Source organism: Diabrotica virgifera, chromosome 4, assembly GCF_917563875.1.
Source record: "Diabrotica virgifera virgifera chromosome 4, PGI_DIABVI_V3a".
NCBI classification, from domain to species: domain Eukaryota; kingdom Metazoa; phylum Arthropoda; class Insecta; order Coleoptera; family Chrysomelidae; genus Diabrotica; species Diabrotica virgifera.
This window is the reverse complement of record NC_065446.1, coordinates 28,508,271-28,526,747: the sequence shown is the minus strand read 5'-3', so window position 1 is coordinate 28,526,747 and position 18,477 is coordinate 28,508,271. Positions and strand designations below refer to the sequence as shown.

At 30.8% G+C, this 18,477-nt stretch overlaps 2 protein-coding genes across 2 annotated transcripts in view; one reads left to right on the top strand and one right to left on the bottom strand.

Annotated features, from left to right (window-relative positions):
- The window catches only part of LOC114349341 (uncharacterized), a 184,270-nt gene that overhangs the window by 50,931 nt on the left and 114,862 nt on the right, over positions 1-18,477 (top strand). The gene's annotated exons all lie outside the window — the stretch shown is intronic.
- The window catches only part of LOC114349339 (uncharacterized), a 57,819-nt gene that overhangs the window by 25,067 nt on the left and 14,275 nt on the right, over positions 1-18,477 (bottom strand). The window contains exons 2-4 of the mRNA XM_028299680.2: positions 13,327-13,650; positions 11,815-11,988; positions 5,591-5,797 (exon numbers count right to left, since the gene is read on the bottom strand). Of these exons, the coding sequence (XP_028155481.2) occupies positions 5,591-5,797; positions 11,815-11,988; positions 13,327-13,650 (705 nt within the window). The remainder of the gene's footprint in view (positions 1-5,590; positions 5,798-11,814; positions 11,989-13,326; positions 13,651-18,477) is intronic.

The window sequence follows — 18,477 nt, the reverse complement described above, 5'->3', positions numbered from 1 at the left end:
CAACTGAACTGCTAATTACAAAAACCTACTATTTATACAACATTCAATGTTCTAGAAATAAATAACATCTCGAATAGTATTTACACGAAACAAGAAATAATTTACTCCAAAAGCCGAGAAGGAATAGAACATCATAAATCATAAAAAGGTTACTTGGTAAACAACTTCGGGCCTGTTAGGCCGGGAGCTGAAAACAGTATGTGACATAATTATGTCACAATAACATTACAAACAAATTTGCAAAGTCATTTTCGTCAAAAAATTAATGAGTGGCTCCTCTTTGATTTTCTATACACTCGGTTACTATGTGTGGCATTAATCAAATTAAATGGTCTATATCACATTGCGGAATAGTCATCCAGATCCTTCTTATGGCATGCCGCAGGTCGTCTAAGTTTGCTGGAGGACGTGGCAATCGATTTAGCTTTCGACCTACCATATCTCATACATGTTTGATGGGTGACAAATCAGGTGATCTTGATGGCCACTCCAAAGTCTCTATAGCAGGTTCTTGTATGGACCCCATGGTTTCACGGAATATGAGGTCTTGTGTAATCCTGTTAAAAGATCACATTTGGAATGGTTTGTAGGTAGGGATGTAAAACTGGTTGCATTACTTCACCATATCGTCGAGCTGTCAGAGTGCCGTTAATAACAACTGGAGTTGATCTGCTTTCCGAACATATATCACCCCATTCCATAATGCTTGGTTGTCTTGCTGTATGACATTTAACAGCCAAGTCTATATTTCGTCTCTCATCTCAAAAACGTCTTACCCTTAGGCGCCCATCAGAGCCACCCAAACAAAACCTATAACATCACTAAAGTAGAAAACATTCCATTGGTCGTTCCAGTTTTGTCGAGCTGTGCAGCATCCTAAGCATCGAGCCTTATGCTGTGGTGTCAAAGGTAACATCAAAAGCGGAGAGTAAGCTCTCAGTCCCATTACAAGTAATCTTTGATTAACTGTTTTTCTTGAGACTTCATGAAGCTGCAACTAAAGCATATCTTAGTGATTTATTACAATCTTATTTAGAAGTATACCCTCGTCTATCAGCTAGCGCTAGGTTCATAGTGTGCACATATATATTGAATAATAATGGAGGCAGTATACATCCCTGTCGCAGGCCTCTTTTTAATTTTTACGTTGTCTGTTAAATGATCCCCAACGCTAGCTGCAGTTTGTTCGTATTGTTTATTATACGGCGGTCTCAGCTCTCTTTTTATTTTAATAATTTTATCAGTTCGTCATGTTTTATTCTGTCGAACGCTTTCTGATGATCAACAAAATACAGCTATATATCACAATTAACGTCTCTACGTCATCGACAAAAAACTTATATAACAAATATTATTTGTTGTTTAGGCTAAATACAGGGTGATTGATTAGTGTGGTAAAGCTCCGTAGATCCGTTATAGTAATAGATAGCGATAAAAGTTAATAACAAAAATTGTAGCCAACTTTGAGCTTCACATTATAAAATTAGTTAGAATGTTACAAAGTGTTCGATAACATAGTGGCAGACCAAACTTATATTTTTTTAAATGGAACACCCTGTATTTTATTTTATATTCGAAATCTTCTTAACTTCTCCATTACAAAATTATAAAGGTTTGGTATGTTTTACAGGTTATTTACAAACTTATAACCAATTTTATATGAAAATCGTAACAAGTTCAACTCCCTCTATAAATAGAAATAATTTTAAATGGAACACCCTGCATTTTATATCATTGTCGAAAAGTACCATTACCGTACTTTAATTTGTATACAACATTCCCTATGTCTAAATTTATTAGTTTTTGAGATATTTTCATTTTGCCATGGACCAGTAGCGTGGCCACCCAGATTGACAGAATTTAATAAACTGGACCGATTTTTTGGGGTTACTTTAAGAATTAAGGTTATAAAATAACTCCAATAACAAGAGATGAGATGAAAAATAGAATACAAAGTATATTTTGAAGTGTTAATTTACAAATGCTTCGTAGTGTAAGTAACTCATTCAATGACCGTTTTTAGGCATGCATAAATGTGTTAGGAGATCATTTTGAACTTATGTAATTAAATATTTAAAATATTTTATTAAAAGTAGCTTTTAATTTTTTCAGAAATGTTGTATTTTGTGTTCATGTTTTTTTTGTAAAATTTTTTACTGATTATTTTTCGTTCTTTATTTGTTACATTGTTACATTTACATACAAAAGTAGTTTTTAATTGTTTTCACAAAATGTTGAATTTTGTGTTTGTGGTTTTTTTTGTAAAATTTATAACTAATAAATTATTTTTCTTTCTTTATTTGTTGCACTTACATACAGCAGTAGTTTTTAATTGTTTTAAAAATGTTGTATGTTGTGGTTGTGTTTTTTTTTTGTAAAATTTATTACTAATAAATTATATTTCTTTCTTTATTTGCTACATTGTTACATTTATAATCAGTAATCGTAAATTGTCAGTTTTAGACAATTCAGTCATGGCTTACTTAAAATTTGGAAAGATTTAGACCCGTAATTAATAATTTGCTCTGAAGAATGAGAATATCTCGAAAACTAATAAATTTAGACATAGGTAATGTCATATAAAAATTAAAGTACGGTAACGGTACTTTTCGATACTGATATAAAATACAGGGTATCCCATTTAAAATTACGGAGAAAATAATGTACTTGCAATTTGACTCACCCTGTATTCAATATAAAGAAAATTACCGATATCAATCATTTATGAAAATTTTGACAATAAATAAAAAATATGGCATCAATAATCCATTGAATATGAGGTCTTGTGTTTCCTGTTGAAAGATCATATTTGGAATGGTTTGTAGGTAGGGATGTAAAACTGATTGCATTACTTCACCATATCGTCGAGCTGTCAGAGTGTCGTTAATAAGAACTAGAGTTGATCTGCTTTCCAAACATATATCACCCCATTCCATAATGCTTGGTTGTCTTGCTGTATGACATTTAACAGCCAAGTCTATATTTCGTCTCTCATCTCAAAAACGTCTTACCCTTAGGCGCCCATCAGAGCCACCCAAACAAAATCTATAACATCACTGAAGTAGAAAAAATTCCATTGGTCATTCCAGTTTTGTCGAGTTGTGCAGCATCCTAAGCATCGAGCCTTATGCAGTGGTGTCAAAGGTAACACCAAAAGCGGAGAGTAAGCTCTCAGTCCCATTACAAGTAATCTTTGATTAACTGTTTTTCTTGAGACTTCATGAAGCTGCAACTAAAGCATATCTTAGTGATTTATTACAATCTTATTTAGAAGTACACCCTCGTCTATCACCTAGCGCTAGGTTCATAGTGTGCACATATATATTGAATAATAATGGAGGCAGTATACATCCCTGTCGCAGGCCTCTTTTTAATTTTTATGTTGTCTGTTAAATGATCCCCAACGCTAGCTGCAGTTTGTTCGTATTGTTTATTATACGGCGGTCTCTGCTCTCTTTTTATTTTAATATTTTTATCAGTTCGTCATGTTTTATTCTGTCGAACGCTTTCTGATGATCAACAAAATACACCTATATATCACAATTAACGTCTCTACGTCATCGACAAAAAACTTATATAACAAATATTATTTGTTGTTTAGGCTAAATACAGGGTGATTGATTAGTGTGGTAAAGCTCCGTAGATCCGTTATAGTAATAGATAGCGATAAAAGTTAATAACAAAAATTGTAGCCAACTTTGAGCTTCACATTACAAAATTAGTTAGAATGTTACAAAGTGTTCGATAACATAGTGGCAGACCAAACGTATACTTTTTTAAATGGAACACCCTGTATTTTATTTTATATTCGAAATCCTGTTAACTTCTCCATCACAAAAATATAAAGGTTTGTAATGTTATACAGGGTATTTACAAAATTATAACCAATTTGGTATGAAAATCGTAACAAGTTCAACTCCCTGTATAAATAAAAATAAGCACAACAGCAACGGTTTATTATTGCCATATTTTTTTATTTATTGTCAAAATTTTTAAGAATTATTGATGTTGCTAATTTTCTTTATATCAAATACAGGGTGAGTCAAAACGCAAGTACATTATTTTCTCAGTAATTGTAAATGGAACACCCTGCATTTTATAACACTATCGAAAAGTACCATTACCGTACTTTAATTTCTATACAACATTCCCTATGTCTAAATTTATTAGTTTTCGAGATATTTTCATTTTCCCATGGACCATTAGCATGGCCACCCAGATTACCAGAATTTAATAAACTGGACTGATTTTTTGGGGTTACTTTAAGAATGAAGGTTATAAAATGCCTCCAATAACAAGAGATGAAAAATAGAATACAAAGTATATTTTGAAGTGTTAATTTACAAATGCTTCGTAGTGTAAGCAACTCATTTAATGACCGTTTTTAGGCATGCATAAATGTATTAGGAGATCATTTTAAACTTATGTAATTAAATATTTAAAATATTTTATTAAAAGTAGCTTTTAATTTTTTCAGAAATGTTGTATTTTGTGTTCATGTTTTTTTTGTAAAATTTATTACTAATAAATTATATTTCTTTCTTTACTTGCTACATTGTTACATTTATTACCAGATTGATAATCAATAATCGTAAATTGTCAGTTTTAGACAATTCAGTCATGGCTTACTTAAAATTTGGAAAGATTTAGACCCGTAATTAATAATTTGTTCTGAAAAATGAGAATATCTCGAAAACTAATAAATTTAAACGTAGGGAATGTTAAATAAAAATTAAAGTACTGTAATGGTACTTGTCGATAGTGATATAAAATACAGGGTATTCCAATTAAAATTACGGAGAAAATAATGTTCTTGCAATTTGACTCACCCTGTATTCAATATAAAGAAAATTACCAATATCAATCATTTATGAACATTTTGAGAATAAATAAAAAAATGTGGCATCAATAATCCATTGCTTTTGTACTTATTTTTATTTATACAGTGAGTTGAACTTGTTACGATTTTCATATAAAATTATTGGTTATAACTTTGTAAATGCCATGTATAACATAACAAACCTTATATTTTTGTAATGGAGAAGTTAAGAAGATTTCGAATATAAAATAAAATGCAGGGTTTTCCATTAAAAAAAAACATAAGTTTGGCTACAATTTTTGTTATAGTCGGTTCGCTAAACTCAGACACAATTGTCTAGTATTTTAGTAAATAATTTCCAATTTGGTAAAATTGGCAAAAAAATAATTACTGAATAGTTAATGATTACTAAATAATTAGTAGAGAAGAAGTTAGGGAGAAGAAGAATATCATGGTTAAAGAACCTGAGGAAATGGTTCTCCACAACAACAACTAATCTATTTAAAGCATCAGTTAATAAAATAATTATAGCCAGAATGATCGCCAATATTCGAAACGAATAGGCACTAAAAGAAGAAGAAGAAATAGTTAGTAAATTTTGCCAATTTTGGCAAAACTAGCCAAAAATAAAAAAATTACCTACTAAAATCACTAACCAGTTGTGTCTGAGTTTAGCGAACCGACTATATTAACTTTTATCGCTATCTATTACTATAACGGATATACGGAGCTTTACCCCACTAATCAATCACCCTGTAGAAAGATATTTACCTTATTAGCATAACTATTGAAATCTTCTTTTAATTCGATTTTCATTTGCTTCAGGAAAGTATTAGTATCGTCTGATATCTTCATCTGCTGACTTGTTCTGTTATCAAGGTATTGTAGGTTGCCTACAATATTATCATGTAGCTTGTTCACAGATTTTCTATTTTCCATATTATATTTTGTTAATAAGTTGAGTGTATGTTTGGCAACCTAAAAATAAAAAATATGTAAATTAATTGCTTAGTTCATATCATATAGATCAGCGGTTCTCAATCTTTTTGAGTCAGGTACCACCAAATACTTTTTATTATTTTTGGTACCACCTAACTAAAATGCCCATCTAGCTAGGTGATCTAATTAACTATAATTGTGCCAATAGTGGTGCTGATATTTTGGCTGTTTTGAATTTTGTGTACCACCTCAAATAATGAAATGTACCACCAGTGGTACATGTACCATAGATTGAGAACCGCTGATATAGATAATCAAGGGTGTATGCTCAGGTCACTCGAATGTGCTTTTCATTGATAGGGTAAAAATTCGACAATAAATGGAAAATGTGCAAAAAATAAAAAAAAAGAACTAGAATCTGGGAGTTCAATTAGTAAGAGATTAGCAGCTTGATCGATTGATCACAATGAGATCACAGCAACAATGATAATTCTGATTGTTTATAAGTCTATAAGATTTCAATGAGAGTAGCACATTGAGTCGGCTTTTCAAAATATGATAGTGAAAGATGACGTATAAAGAATTATACTCTGGGCTAATTAGCAAAATTCATGGAAAAATTATTTACCAGCAATTTTATTGCTGGAATCGAATTATAAGATCCTATATATTAATAATATAGGTATGCAAAGTCCGCAGATAGTGTGCTACTTTTTTTATAAACAAAATGGCGCCGACAAATCGTATTTTTTCAATTATTGCTCTATAACTCCGAAGATTTTAACTTTACAACAAAAACACCCAAATAAAAATTCACCGCAATTAAATTCTGCATAGAGATAGGTTTTTCACGATTTGCTCTGATGAAAATTTTCCTCGGAAAATGCGGGTTTTCCTAACAAAAACTCTAATTTTCAAATAAAGTTTTCGGTAAGTAATTATTAATCAATAATTAAATAACTTAGTGACATCAAAGCTTTCTTGGTATAGATTGTAATTCCAGAAGCTGGTGAAAATTAAACTAATATTTTAGCAACAATTCAATTGTTAATTAACAATTTACGATCGCAATAATAACCAAAATAATCATGATACGCTGATCAAACTTATAAAGATTATAAAGATGAGATGCTTATTTAATATTTTATCGACAAAATATAAATTTTTCTTTTTTTTTGCATAATCTTTAAATTTTGAAAAAAAAATAGTTACATGTAATACGCTGGTCTAATTAGTAAAGTACAAAGAAAGGTTATTTACCAGCAATTTTATTGCTGGAATCGAATTATAAGATCCTATGTATTATTAATATAGGTATGCAAAGTCCGCAGATAGTGTGCTACTTTTTTTATAAACAAAATGGCGCCGACAAATCGTATTTTTTTCAATTATTGCTATATAACTCCGAAGATTTTAACTTTACACCAAAAACACTCAAATAAAAATCCACCCCAATTTAATTCTACATAGAAGCATGTTTTTTCCGATTTGCTCCGATGAAAATTTTCCTCGGAAAATGTGGGTTTTCCCAACAAAATCTCGAATTTTCAAATAAATTTTTTGGGCTAGCAATTATTTATCAATAATTATATAGCTTGGTGAAATAAAAGCTTTCTTGGTGTAGATTATAAATTCAGAAGCCGGTGAAAATGAAACGAATATTTTAGCAACAATTCAATTGTTAATTAACAATTTACAGTCGCAATAACAACCAAAATAATCATGAGACATTGATCAAATTTAGAAAGATTATAAAGGTGTGATGCCTATTTAATATTTTGTTGACAGAATATAAATTTTTCATTTTTTGCATAATCTTTAAATATTTAAAAAAAATTGTGATAAAAAAATTAACATTTCTCAGAAATTGTTTATTATATTCTAATTTTATAAAATACTTAAAATGCGTATTCCATAGGTCTTGAAAATGAATGCTTTAAAAAAAATTCCAACCATTTGCAAAAAAGTTATGAAACAGCAAAGTAAATATACGATTTCTCCGTTATTTATAATTTGTTTTAATTGTTTCAAAGCTTAAAAGTGAGTCTATGGTACAATCTAATTACTCACAAAGTATGTAAAAAATTAGTGCAATGGTTATATTTTAATCAAAGATTAAAAATACTTTTTTTGTAATTTTTAGCGCAAAAGTAGGCCTGATACAGAGTCGGAGCTAAAATGTTCACTCGAAGCGACTGACACGCAGCATATATTATTTATAAAAGTGTACGTCTCGCGCGGCCGGTCGTCGCTCCGAGTGAAAATTTTAGCTACATTACTGTATTATTCTACTTTCGCGCGTGTAAATTGCAAAAAAATATATTTATAATCTTTAATTAAAATAGAACCATTAAACTGATAATCGATATTTTTTTGTAAATAATTAGCTTGTACTTTAAACTCACTTTACGCTTTGAAAGAATTAAAAAAAATTATAAACACCCTAGTAATCGTATGTTTATTTTGCTGTTTCATAACTTTTTTGCAAATGGTTGCAAAAAAGTTTTAAAGCATTCATTTTCAAGAAATTTGAAATGCGCATTTTAGCTATTTTTTAAAATTACAATATAACAAAAACTTTCTGAGAAACGTTAATTTGTTTATAACTATTTTTTTTAACATTTCAAGATTATGCAAAAAAACAAAAAATTTATATTTTGTCGACAAAATGTTAAATAGGCATCTCATCTTTATAAGATTTCAAAGTTTGAACGGTGTATCATAATTATTTTGGTTATTATTGCGACCGTAAATTATTAATTAACAATTGAATTGTTGCTAAAATATTCGTTTAATTTTTATCAGCTTCTGGAACTATGATCTAAACCAAGAAGGCTTTTAAGTCACCAAATGATTTAATTATTGGTAAATAATTACTTATTTAAAACTTTATTTGAAAATTAAAGATTTTGTAAAGAAAACCCGCATTTTCCGAGGAAAATTTTCATCGGGGCAGATCGGGAAAAACACGTCTCTATGCAGAATTTAATCACGGTGAATTTTTATTTGAGTGTTTTTGTTGTAAAATTAAAATCTTCGGAGTTATAGAGCAATAATTGAAAAAAACACGATTTTCGGGCGCCATTTTGTTTATAAAAAAAGTAGCACACTATCTGAGGACTTTGCATACCTATATTATTAATATATATAGGATCTTATAATTCGATTCCAGCAATAAAATTGCTGGTAAATAACTTTTCCCAAAAATGGCCTATTCTCCGATAATCAGCCCAGACTATTATAAGTGAAGAAGTGGGCGAATTTAAAAAACTATTTTTAAAAAACATGAAGACATAGTTGTTTAATTCCTTGGGACAATGCTTGATTCGTTGCTTAAGGCAGAATTATCGAAAGTGTTGTGGAAAAAACAATTCATACTGAGATCTTCACTGGGCATCACTGTTTCGGTTCCTAGTTTAACACGTTGCCTGCCATCTCGGTTTATGTGACCGAGAAAATTGCTCTGCATGTCAGCGAGGTCTATTTGACCGAGAATTTTAATGTGACTGTGGTGACGTGTCGGTCTATGTGACCGAGACGGTTTATTGCATCCCAGCTGCCAATGTCTCCGTTTAGAGTACGTTTGTAAATATGAACTGACCAAGCTGGCATAGAAAAAGTACGACATCCCAGTTTTTTACTTTTTATCCCTAAGAAATAGTAAAACGTAAAAATTAATGACAAATTTAAATTTTTAAATGGTTAGTTGGACAATAGAGACAAAGCCTAGCAATTGAAGTAATCATATCAGCGCGAAATAAAAAAAAAATTAAAAACTTCTATGTATGTACTTATAAGTGTGTTTGCGACTAAAGAAAGGTGTCTCAAAAGATGTGTTTGAATATACAGGGTGAGTGGGGGAACGCACCAAACTTCAAGACTGTATAACATACGTAATAATAATTAAAAATAACTCATACGTTGTTATTCGATTTTCATTTGTTTCCAAGATTGTTAAAATTTTGCTTACAAACTGACGCTTTATTTATTGCTCTAAAACCGGTTGGGGGGTGCAAATGAAATTTGGTTGGTTTTAAGACATAGTTGTTGCGCATTTTTTGACACACAATTAAGAATTTTATATTCACCATTGGCGCGCGTACGGGTAATTGTCTGAAATTTTTTAAAGAAAAAAAAATAGTACGCCACTGAGATATTTCAAATTAAAAATTATTTTTGGATTCCCTGTTCAATTTCTGACAAACAATCTATCTTCCCGTTTGTTCATACGACGTTTCGTTTTCATGCAAAAAATGAAATATCTTAACGCTCACAAAGTATTCGAAATAAGTTTCTACACATTCATATAGAAACTTCGTCGAAAACTTTGTAAGCGTAAGACGTTTTATTTTTTGCATGAAAACGAAGCGTCGCATGAAAAAAAGGGAAGATAGATTTTTTGTCACCAATTGAGTGTTTTTCCTGATTTTTTATGTAAAAATATGTTGTTTTTTTTTTCAATTCTTTCACCCTGTATATATTAATTTTTCAAAAAGGTAATACCGGCGTTGAAAAGAGCGTAAAAATATTTTTTAAGAAATATTTTGAACCCTTTAGTTATGTTAATTACCAATTAATAAATGCATAACGTATCTTCACATGTACCTATGAACCTATGTGCGGCAGATTCGTGCAAATAATATAAGAATGATTGTGCATTTAATGGTAGAAGTATATAATTTGGACCACACACACTACACATACAAAGATTCAAATTTAGATATGAGGCCATCTCAGATTTTGTCTTTTACAAAAATGGCGTACATTCAAAATGAATATGTCGCACATAGGTACATGTGAAGATAAGTTATGCATTTATTAAATGGTAATTAACATAACTAAAAAGTTCAAAATATTTCCTAAAAAATCTTTTTACACTCTTTTTCCATGGCGGTATTACCTTTTTGAAAAATTAATATAAGTATACAGGGTGAAAGAATTGAAAAAAAAACAACATATTTTTACATAAAAAAAACAATAAAGGCACAACTTCTGGTAAACCGATTCTTCCGGTTCAAGACCGAGATTTTACTTATCAAAAAAAGAACATTGATGCCACATTTGGCTGAAATTGGACTTTTCCTTCAAAAGTTATCGTGCTATAGTTTTCATACAGTCGGAAAAATGAAAGAATTCCCATGAACGATCACATCAATCACTTATTTTGTATTTGCTGTCTTTTTCTATAAATAACAAAACTTTGCTATAGAAAAAGATAGCAAATACAAAATAAGTGATTGATGTGATCGTTCATGGGTATTCTTTCATTTTTCCGACTGTATGTATAGTCGCCATTTTGAATGCCCGCCATTTTTGTAAAAGGCAAAATCTGAGATGGCCTTACATCTAAATTGGAACCTTGATATGTTTAGTATATGTGGTCCAAATTATATGCTTCTACCATTAAATGCACAATAATTCTTATAATATCTGCACGAATCTGCCACACATAGGTACATGTGAAGATACGTTATGCATTTATTAAATAGTAATTAACATAACTAAAAAGTTCAAAATATTTCCTGAAAAATATTTTTACGCTCTTTTCAATGACGGTATTAACTTTTTGAAAAATTAATATATACAGTGTGAAAGAATTGAAAAAAAAGTAATATATTTTTACATAAAAACCAGGAAAACACAACTTTTGGTAAACCGATTCTTTTGGTTCAAGACCTCGATCTTATACATCACAAGAAGAACCTATATACCAAATTTGGTTGAAATCGGACGTCTCGTTCAAAAGTTATCGTGCTATTAGTCACATATGTATAGTCGCCATTTTGAATGCCCGCCATTTTTGTAAAAAGAAAAATCTGAGATAGCCTCACATCTAAATTTGAACTTTTGTATGTGTAGTATATGTGGTCCAAATTATATGCTTGTATCATTAAATGCACAATTGTTTCACATATCGGCTGCACTATTTATACGTATATTATACAGTCTTAAAGTTTGGTGCGTTCCTCCCCACTCACCCTGTATAACAGATTTTCAGTTTCAATTGAAGTTATCACTGAGACATGAGAAATAGACCCTTTGATAGTAATACTTACTGCTAGATCATCCTCGGTAACATTCATAACTTTCCTTTCCAAAATTTTATATGTAGTTGTAAGATTCTTGATACCAGATATTGCGGCTGACACTTCAGTCTCCAGATCTGAATCGCGCTTGATGGCGTCTTTATCCATTTTATCTAAATGTTTAAACATAGCTTCTAATTTGTCCTACAACAATAAATATTTATAATCAATATTTGTTGTTAAACAGTACAACTAGAACAATTTTTTAGAGTGTATAGAGATTATAATATAAAAAAATATAATATTTAGTGAAACGTCAACTTTTGTAGTCTAGTTGTCAGATATATTTGATCTCTAAAAACTTTTTTTAGAGATCAACACTAAAAAAAACATTTATCTACTCTATGTCATATTATGTATAAGTTTTTAGTTTGTGAAAACTGTCATTATAGATAGCAGTGCGTGAAGGGTTTAAAGCGTGCGTGAAGTAACAATGTATTTTAAATGGGATTTGCTTTTTCGCACACTTTCAATGGGTTTTTTGGCACACTTTCATATAATCAAATATTCTTAACATTCGCGTTGTCATGGTGATGACAATATGAGCAATGATTTACAACAAAATTTTTGACAGTTTTGTGGTTTGAAAGTAGTTAGGATTTTTAAATGTCAAAGTTCTAAAAATTGTAGAATAGAAATGAATTCCAGTGACGAAGAGTTACAGTTTGTTTATTTGTTTCTCGTAGATAAAATATTGTATGAAACTGTGCGTGAAGTACTATTTGCGAACTTACGCGATGTATAGCACTCGCTCCGTTGTCGCTCGTGCTCTAAAAATCGCGTGCGTTCGCAAAAAGCATACTTCACGAACTGCTCATAAATAACTATTTTTAAACAAATTCGCAAAAATAATTTTTTCATTGCGAACGATTTTTTTAGATAACTTGGGTTATTCTGAGCAAAAAAGGTCTCTTGTGATTTTTCTCTAAAATTGATTGTTGTCGAGTTATATGGCCATTTTCGCTTTTTTCAAATTTTAAATCGCGCATAACTCGACAACAATCAATTTTAGAGAAAAATGACAAGATACCTTTTTTGCTCAGAATGTCCCAAGTTATCTAAAAAAATTGTTCGAAATGATAAAATTATTTTTGTGAATTTGTTTAAAAAAAATTGTTTAAACAATTTTTCGACCACGGCACCCTGTGGATATGTTATAAGGACCTCTTTTTGAGTAAGTTTGTGCAAAAAAATCGAATCGGAATAATTTCGCTAGCGGGGGCGACGATACTGCCCGGTCTACGTAGGTGTATGAAATTTTTTTGTTTTTACGCCTCTAATAGTATGTTTAATTCACATTACCATTTTTTTTCTTATTATATAATTTCACTGTCTGTGTTTTTCAATATGATGTAATTTGTGCAGGAAGATGCAAATTTAGAAAATTGGATATTTACGATTGCGAGTAGTTAACGAGTTAACAGTTGAAATTTTTTAACGGCACAGGTGATGTTACATAAAAAAAGCATAAAAATTACCTACCTGAAATAATTCAGAATTCACTTCGAGCTTTCTCTCGATATAATTCAAACGATGGGTTACGCCTTCATACGTCGAATCCAATTTTCTCAAAATATCCGTCTTAGTTAAATCGTCCTTAAAATTTTTGGTACTAATATTTTCCGATACTTTGCCCAAATTCAACATCACTAACGCTTCCAGCCGCGTAATTTTATTATCGAGGTTCTCCAGTTTTCGGTTGTATTGGTCCAGTTTAACCTCCAGGTTTTGTGACAGCTGCATTGAGTATACATTATCCAGGCTGCGTAGCCTTTCTTCTATCGAACTGAGAATTGTAAAGGTGTTCTGAAAATAAACATGTTCTTGGTTTAAAAATTTTAACAGTTCAAGCATTATTATATCATGAAAATCAGTTATAAAATTAATGAAGAAGTGTAAAAGAGAAGTACTTTAAAAGTGTGTAAAGCATTTAACTCACAGCTAAGCGCTTTTGTCTTAAAAAGCCATCTTTATTGCTGTGGTCAATTTTTTACAAAAATACCACTACTAGAGGGATCCCATTGTTCAGAAATTCTTCATTTTTTATTATTTATAACAGGAAAAATGTGCTTAATTCTATGATCAACCAGCATTTTATATTTAACCTAATCTGCTACTTTACTGTCCTAGGTATTCCCAGTTAGTGCAGTCAATGAAGGTGGATATGAGCTATTACCTCCGATTTCGTTGAACCTCCATCGATTTGCATGAAAATTGGTGAGTGGTTAGAGGATATCTCAAGGAACAAAGGTGACATGGTGCCAACTTTACCCTGGGGGTGGATGCCACCCCTCCTCGGGGGTAAAAATTATTTTATTAAAAATAACCCCACAATTGGATAGAGGGACAAATTATAAGCAAAATTTGTTATATAAATTTATTAAAATAAATCAAAACTTTTTGAGTTATTAAAGATCAAAGATTTTAATTTTTCGCGAGAAAAATATAGGTATCTGTTTTTAACCGATTTTTTATAAATAACTCAAAAACTATTAAGTGATATTATCAAAATTGAGGCTATTAAAAAACCAAATAAACTCCTTACTAGAAAGACCTTTCAATGTTAACTAAAAGTGAGTTATAGGTAATTGAATGTATATTTCTTTCGTCGAGTACCCAAATCTAAGTATTCAAGCTTAAATACCGGGAAAATGGTGCATTTTATAACATAAACTTATTAAACATTTGTCAAAGTTCATAGAAATATCTATCAAATAAGCCCTCGAACAAGTTGATAGCATTAAAATTTATGCACTAAAAATGTTTCAAAATGTATCTTTTAAAAATTTTTCCAAAAAATGGTATTGTTTTTTTGTAAATAACTCCGTTAATTTTTAATATATAAGGTTCTAAGGTTCACCTAAAAACTAATGAAAAGTTGATTCCAAGAGCTATCAAAAAACGTCAAAATTAGTATTTTAAACCTCTTACTTTTTTAAAAATAAAAGGTTAAATGGCCCCGGTTACATGGTTCTCGCAGCAAAATTGAAATATTAAACGTTTCTATCTCGGTTATTTTTTACTCTACGGAAATGGTAAAATGGATTAAGTATTTGGAACAGAAAAAAACTAAAATTTAGTTATATGTGATTTTTTACGTATATTGAGTATTTTTGGAGTTATTATCAAAAGAAAATGAAAAGTACGATAATTTTAAAAATTCTGATTTTTTTTTAAATTATATTTTTTTTTCAAAAATATGCATTCTAAACCGGTCAAAATTGTTGAAATCATTAACTATGTTAACCTAAAAAAATTCTTGTGAGGATTACTACAAATTTTATTTTGTGGAAATGGTGTATGTTTTATTTTTCACTTTTTCCTAAAAAAATCGAAAGGGTTATCTTATTTTCATCATAACTTGCTTAATTTTGATGCTATTAACTTCTACTGGAGCTCATTTGATAGGTATTCCGAAGTACTTTCAATCTATTTAGATCTTATTTAACAAATAGAAAACAGGCAGTTTTTCTTAATAATAGCTATTCTGATTTGAACACGGTCGAATACGGGGTTCCTCAAGGTTCAATACTAGGACCCACTTTGTTTCTTATTTATCTGAACGATCTATTTCACTACACTTTTCCCATAAAATGTGTGTGCTTTGCAGATGATACCACTCTCATAAATACTGATATTAATCATTAATAATTTGAAAATTAAAATAGATAGTGATACTCAGAAAGCAAAAAACTGGTTTTTGCATAATGGTCTGAAGCTAAATGAAGACAAAAATCAGAATTTGATGTTTAGTTCTGACCGGAAGTATGTCTTAGGAAATAGTGTTAAACTCTTAGGAATTTTCCTAGATGATAATTTGGACTGGAGTGCTCATACAAACTACTTAAGTTCTAAACTTGCTACAACTATATTTTTGATACGCAACTTAGTTTTTATGATCCCTAAAAGTACCCTTAAAATGATCTACTTTGCACTGTTCCATAGCCATTTAAAGTACGGAATAACTGTTTGGGGTGGCTCTTGTCACGCAGACAGAATTTTTAAGTTACAAAAGAAAGTAGTGAGGATACTTGCAGGAGCAGAGTATAGGGAACACTGTAAACCTTTATTTCAGAAGTTAGGTATTATGTCACTACCTTCACTCTATATATATGAGACGCTGATTGAAATTCATTCCAACAAAAGTAAGTTTAACATAAACTCCAACTTCCATGATCACCATACAAGATCGAGCGATGCTATTAGAGCACAACGTTTTAGGTTGACGAAAAGTATAAAAAACTCAACTGATGTTAGTTTGTACAATTTTTTGCCAGATGAAGTAAAAAGTCTTCATTTACAGTCGTTTAAAAATAAAATAAAATCACACTTTTTAAAACATTGTTTTTACACAAAGACAGAGTACTTAGGTACCGCTTATAATACATTATAATAAGTACACTAGTTTGGTCAGGGTTTTTTGCCGATTATGACGATATTTCATGTTTTTAAGTTTATTCATGTCTTAACGTTTTTACATAGTGTGTTAAATTGTTTAAATTTGTTAGTACCTGTTTGTATATCTGTTCATTATAATTTATAATATTTATCTTTTAAATTTTGTCAAAATTTTATAATGTAGGTACGTACTCTTTTGACTTGTCAAAAACAAAAGAAATTTTGTATATTTGATGAAATAAATTCTATTCTATTCTATTCTATTCTATTCTACTTTGACAAGTGCTTAGCAAGTATATTATATAAAATGCATCGTTTTCCCGTTATGTAAGCTTGAATACTTAGATTTGAGTACTCGTCGAAAATAATATACATTCAATTACCCATAACTCACTTTGAAATAACATTAGTTTAGTTCTTTAAGTGGGGAGTGTATTAAATTTTTTATTATCTTTAATTTTGATAATAATAGCTTTTTTACAAAAGGTTATAGTTTTTGAGTAATACGTGAAAAACAGCTTTAAAACATGCATTTTTTAAGAAAAAATAAAAATGTTGATATTTAATAACTCAAAAAGTATTGATTTATGTTAATAACTTTATATAACAAATTTTGCTTAGAAGTTTCTATCGATTTCTTGTATTATTTTTAATAAAAAAAAAATTCACCCCCGAGAAGGGGTGGCATCCACTCCCAGGGTAAAAGCGCAAGTTGGCATCATGTCACCTTTGTTTCTTGAAGTATCTTCTAACCACTCACCAATTTTCATGAAAATCGATGAAGGTTCAACGAAATCGGAGATGAAACCCTTCAGTGACTCCACTAAATGGTTCACCTTAGAATCTGTTGCACACTTCAGTGTTGTGGCTGTTCACGTTTGAGCCTGCGGACTAGGTCTTGATTATCTAGCAGTTCTAGCACGTCCCTGTTTATATGGTTATGGAGTCAGTTTTCGTGAACCTTGTTTTTGATTAAGGTTGATCTGCACCCCCCAAAAAGAAACTACGAATCAAAAAATTTGAAAAAAAATTGAGAAGGTATATGATCACTAGAAGTATTTTGACAAATTTTGAGCAAACTTCCATGTTTTCGTTTTCGAAAAAACTCAAAAAACTACTTTTTTCCAAGTATAAAGCGGGAAAACCAAACATATGATTTTGTTAATTTTCTTACAGCATGAAGAAATATATGCTGGTGACCAAAAATCCAAGACCAAGAGTTAGGCAGAACGTAACTATTAATGACCACAACTTTGAAGTAGTAAAAGAGTTTAAATATCTGGGAGCAGTAATCACAGAGGACAATCATTATTAAGATCTAAGCTGCTGAAAAGACAATCTAAATTAAGACTGTACATGTCAATTATTCGCCCAGTTGTTACATATGGGAGTGAAACATGGACTCTACATCAGCGAGAAATAAATAAATTGCTGATATTTGAAAGGAAAGTCCTCAGAATGATATTTGGTCCTCAAAGAGATGAATTGACAGGAGAGTGGAGAAGGCGCCGCAATGTTGAATTGGTGACTCTATATGGTACTGAAAACATCGTCAGACATATAAAAGCTAATCGGATAAGATGGGCAGGTCATGTAGTAAGATCAGAGGAAGACAGAGTGCTAAAGACAGTGTTCTTCGAGAGACCAGACGGTAGAAGATCAGTGGGCCGTCCCAGAAAAAGATGGAAGGATGATGTTGAAACCGATCTATCTAGGATTGGGGTACAACAATGGCAAATCGAAGCGCAAGATCGCAGACGATGGAGGGCCATAGTGGATGCGGCGAAGACTCACCCCGAGTTGTAAAGCCAGTCAAGAAGAAGAAGATGAAGATATACGCCAGTCAGTGGGAGCAAGAATAGGATGTTACCTCCGATTTCTATCCTACTGCATGGATTTTAATGAAATTTTGGGAATAGCCTCTACTTATCTTCTAATTCAAAGTCTACCATATGCCGATGTGTGCTTTTATCTTGGGGGTGGAAAATTTTTCGGTTCAAATAACTACGGAAGTGGCTATAGAACCTAATTCTAAGCAAAAACTGTTCTATATTTTTTTTTTGAAAACTCAATACTTTTTGAGTTATTCGTGGTTGAAAATTTGCCGTTTTCATTAAAAAATGACACCTTTTCGAACGGTTTTTTGCGAATACCTTAAAAACTATGCATCTCACTAAAAAAACTATATAAAACATTTTCGTAGCTTATTAGAAAACAAAGAGATTCGTTTCGTCA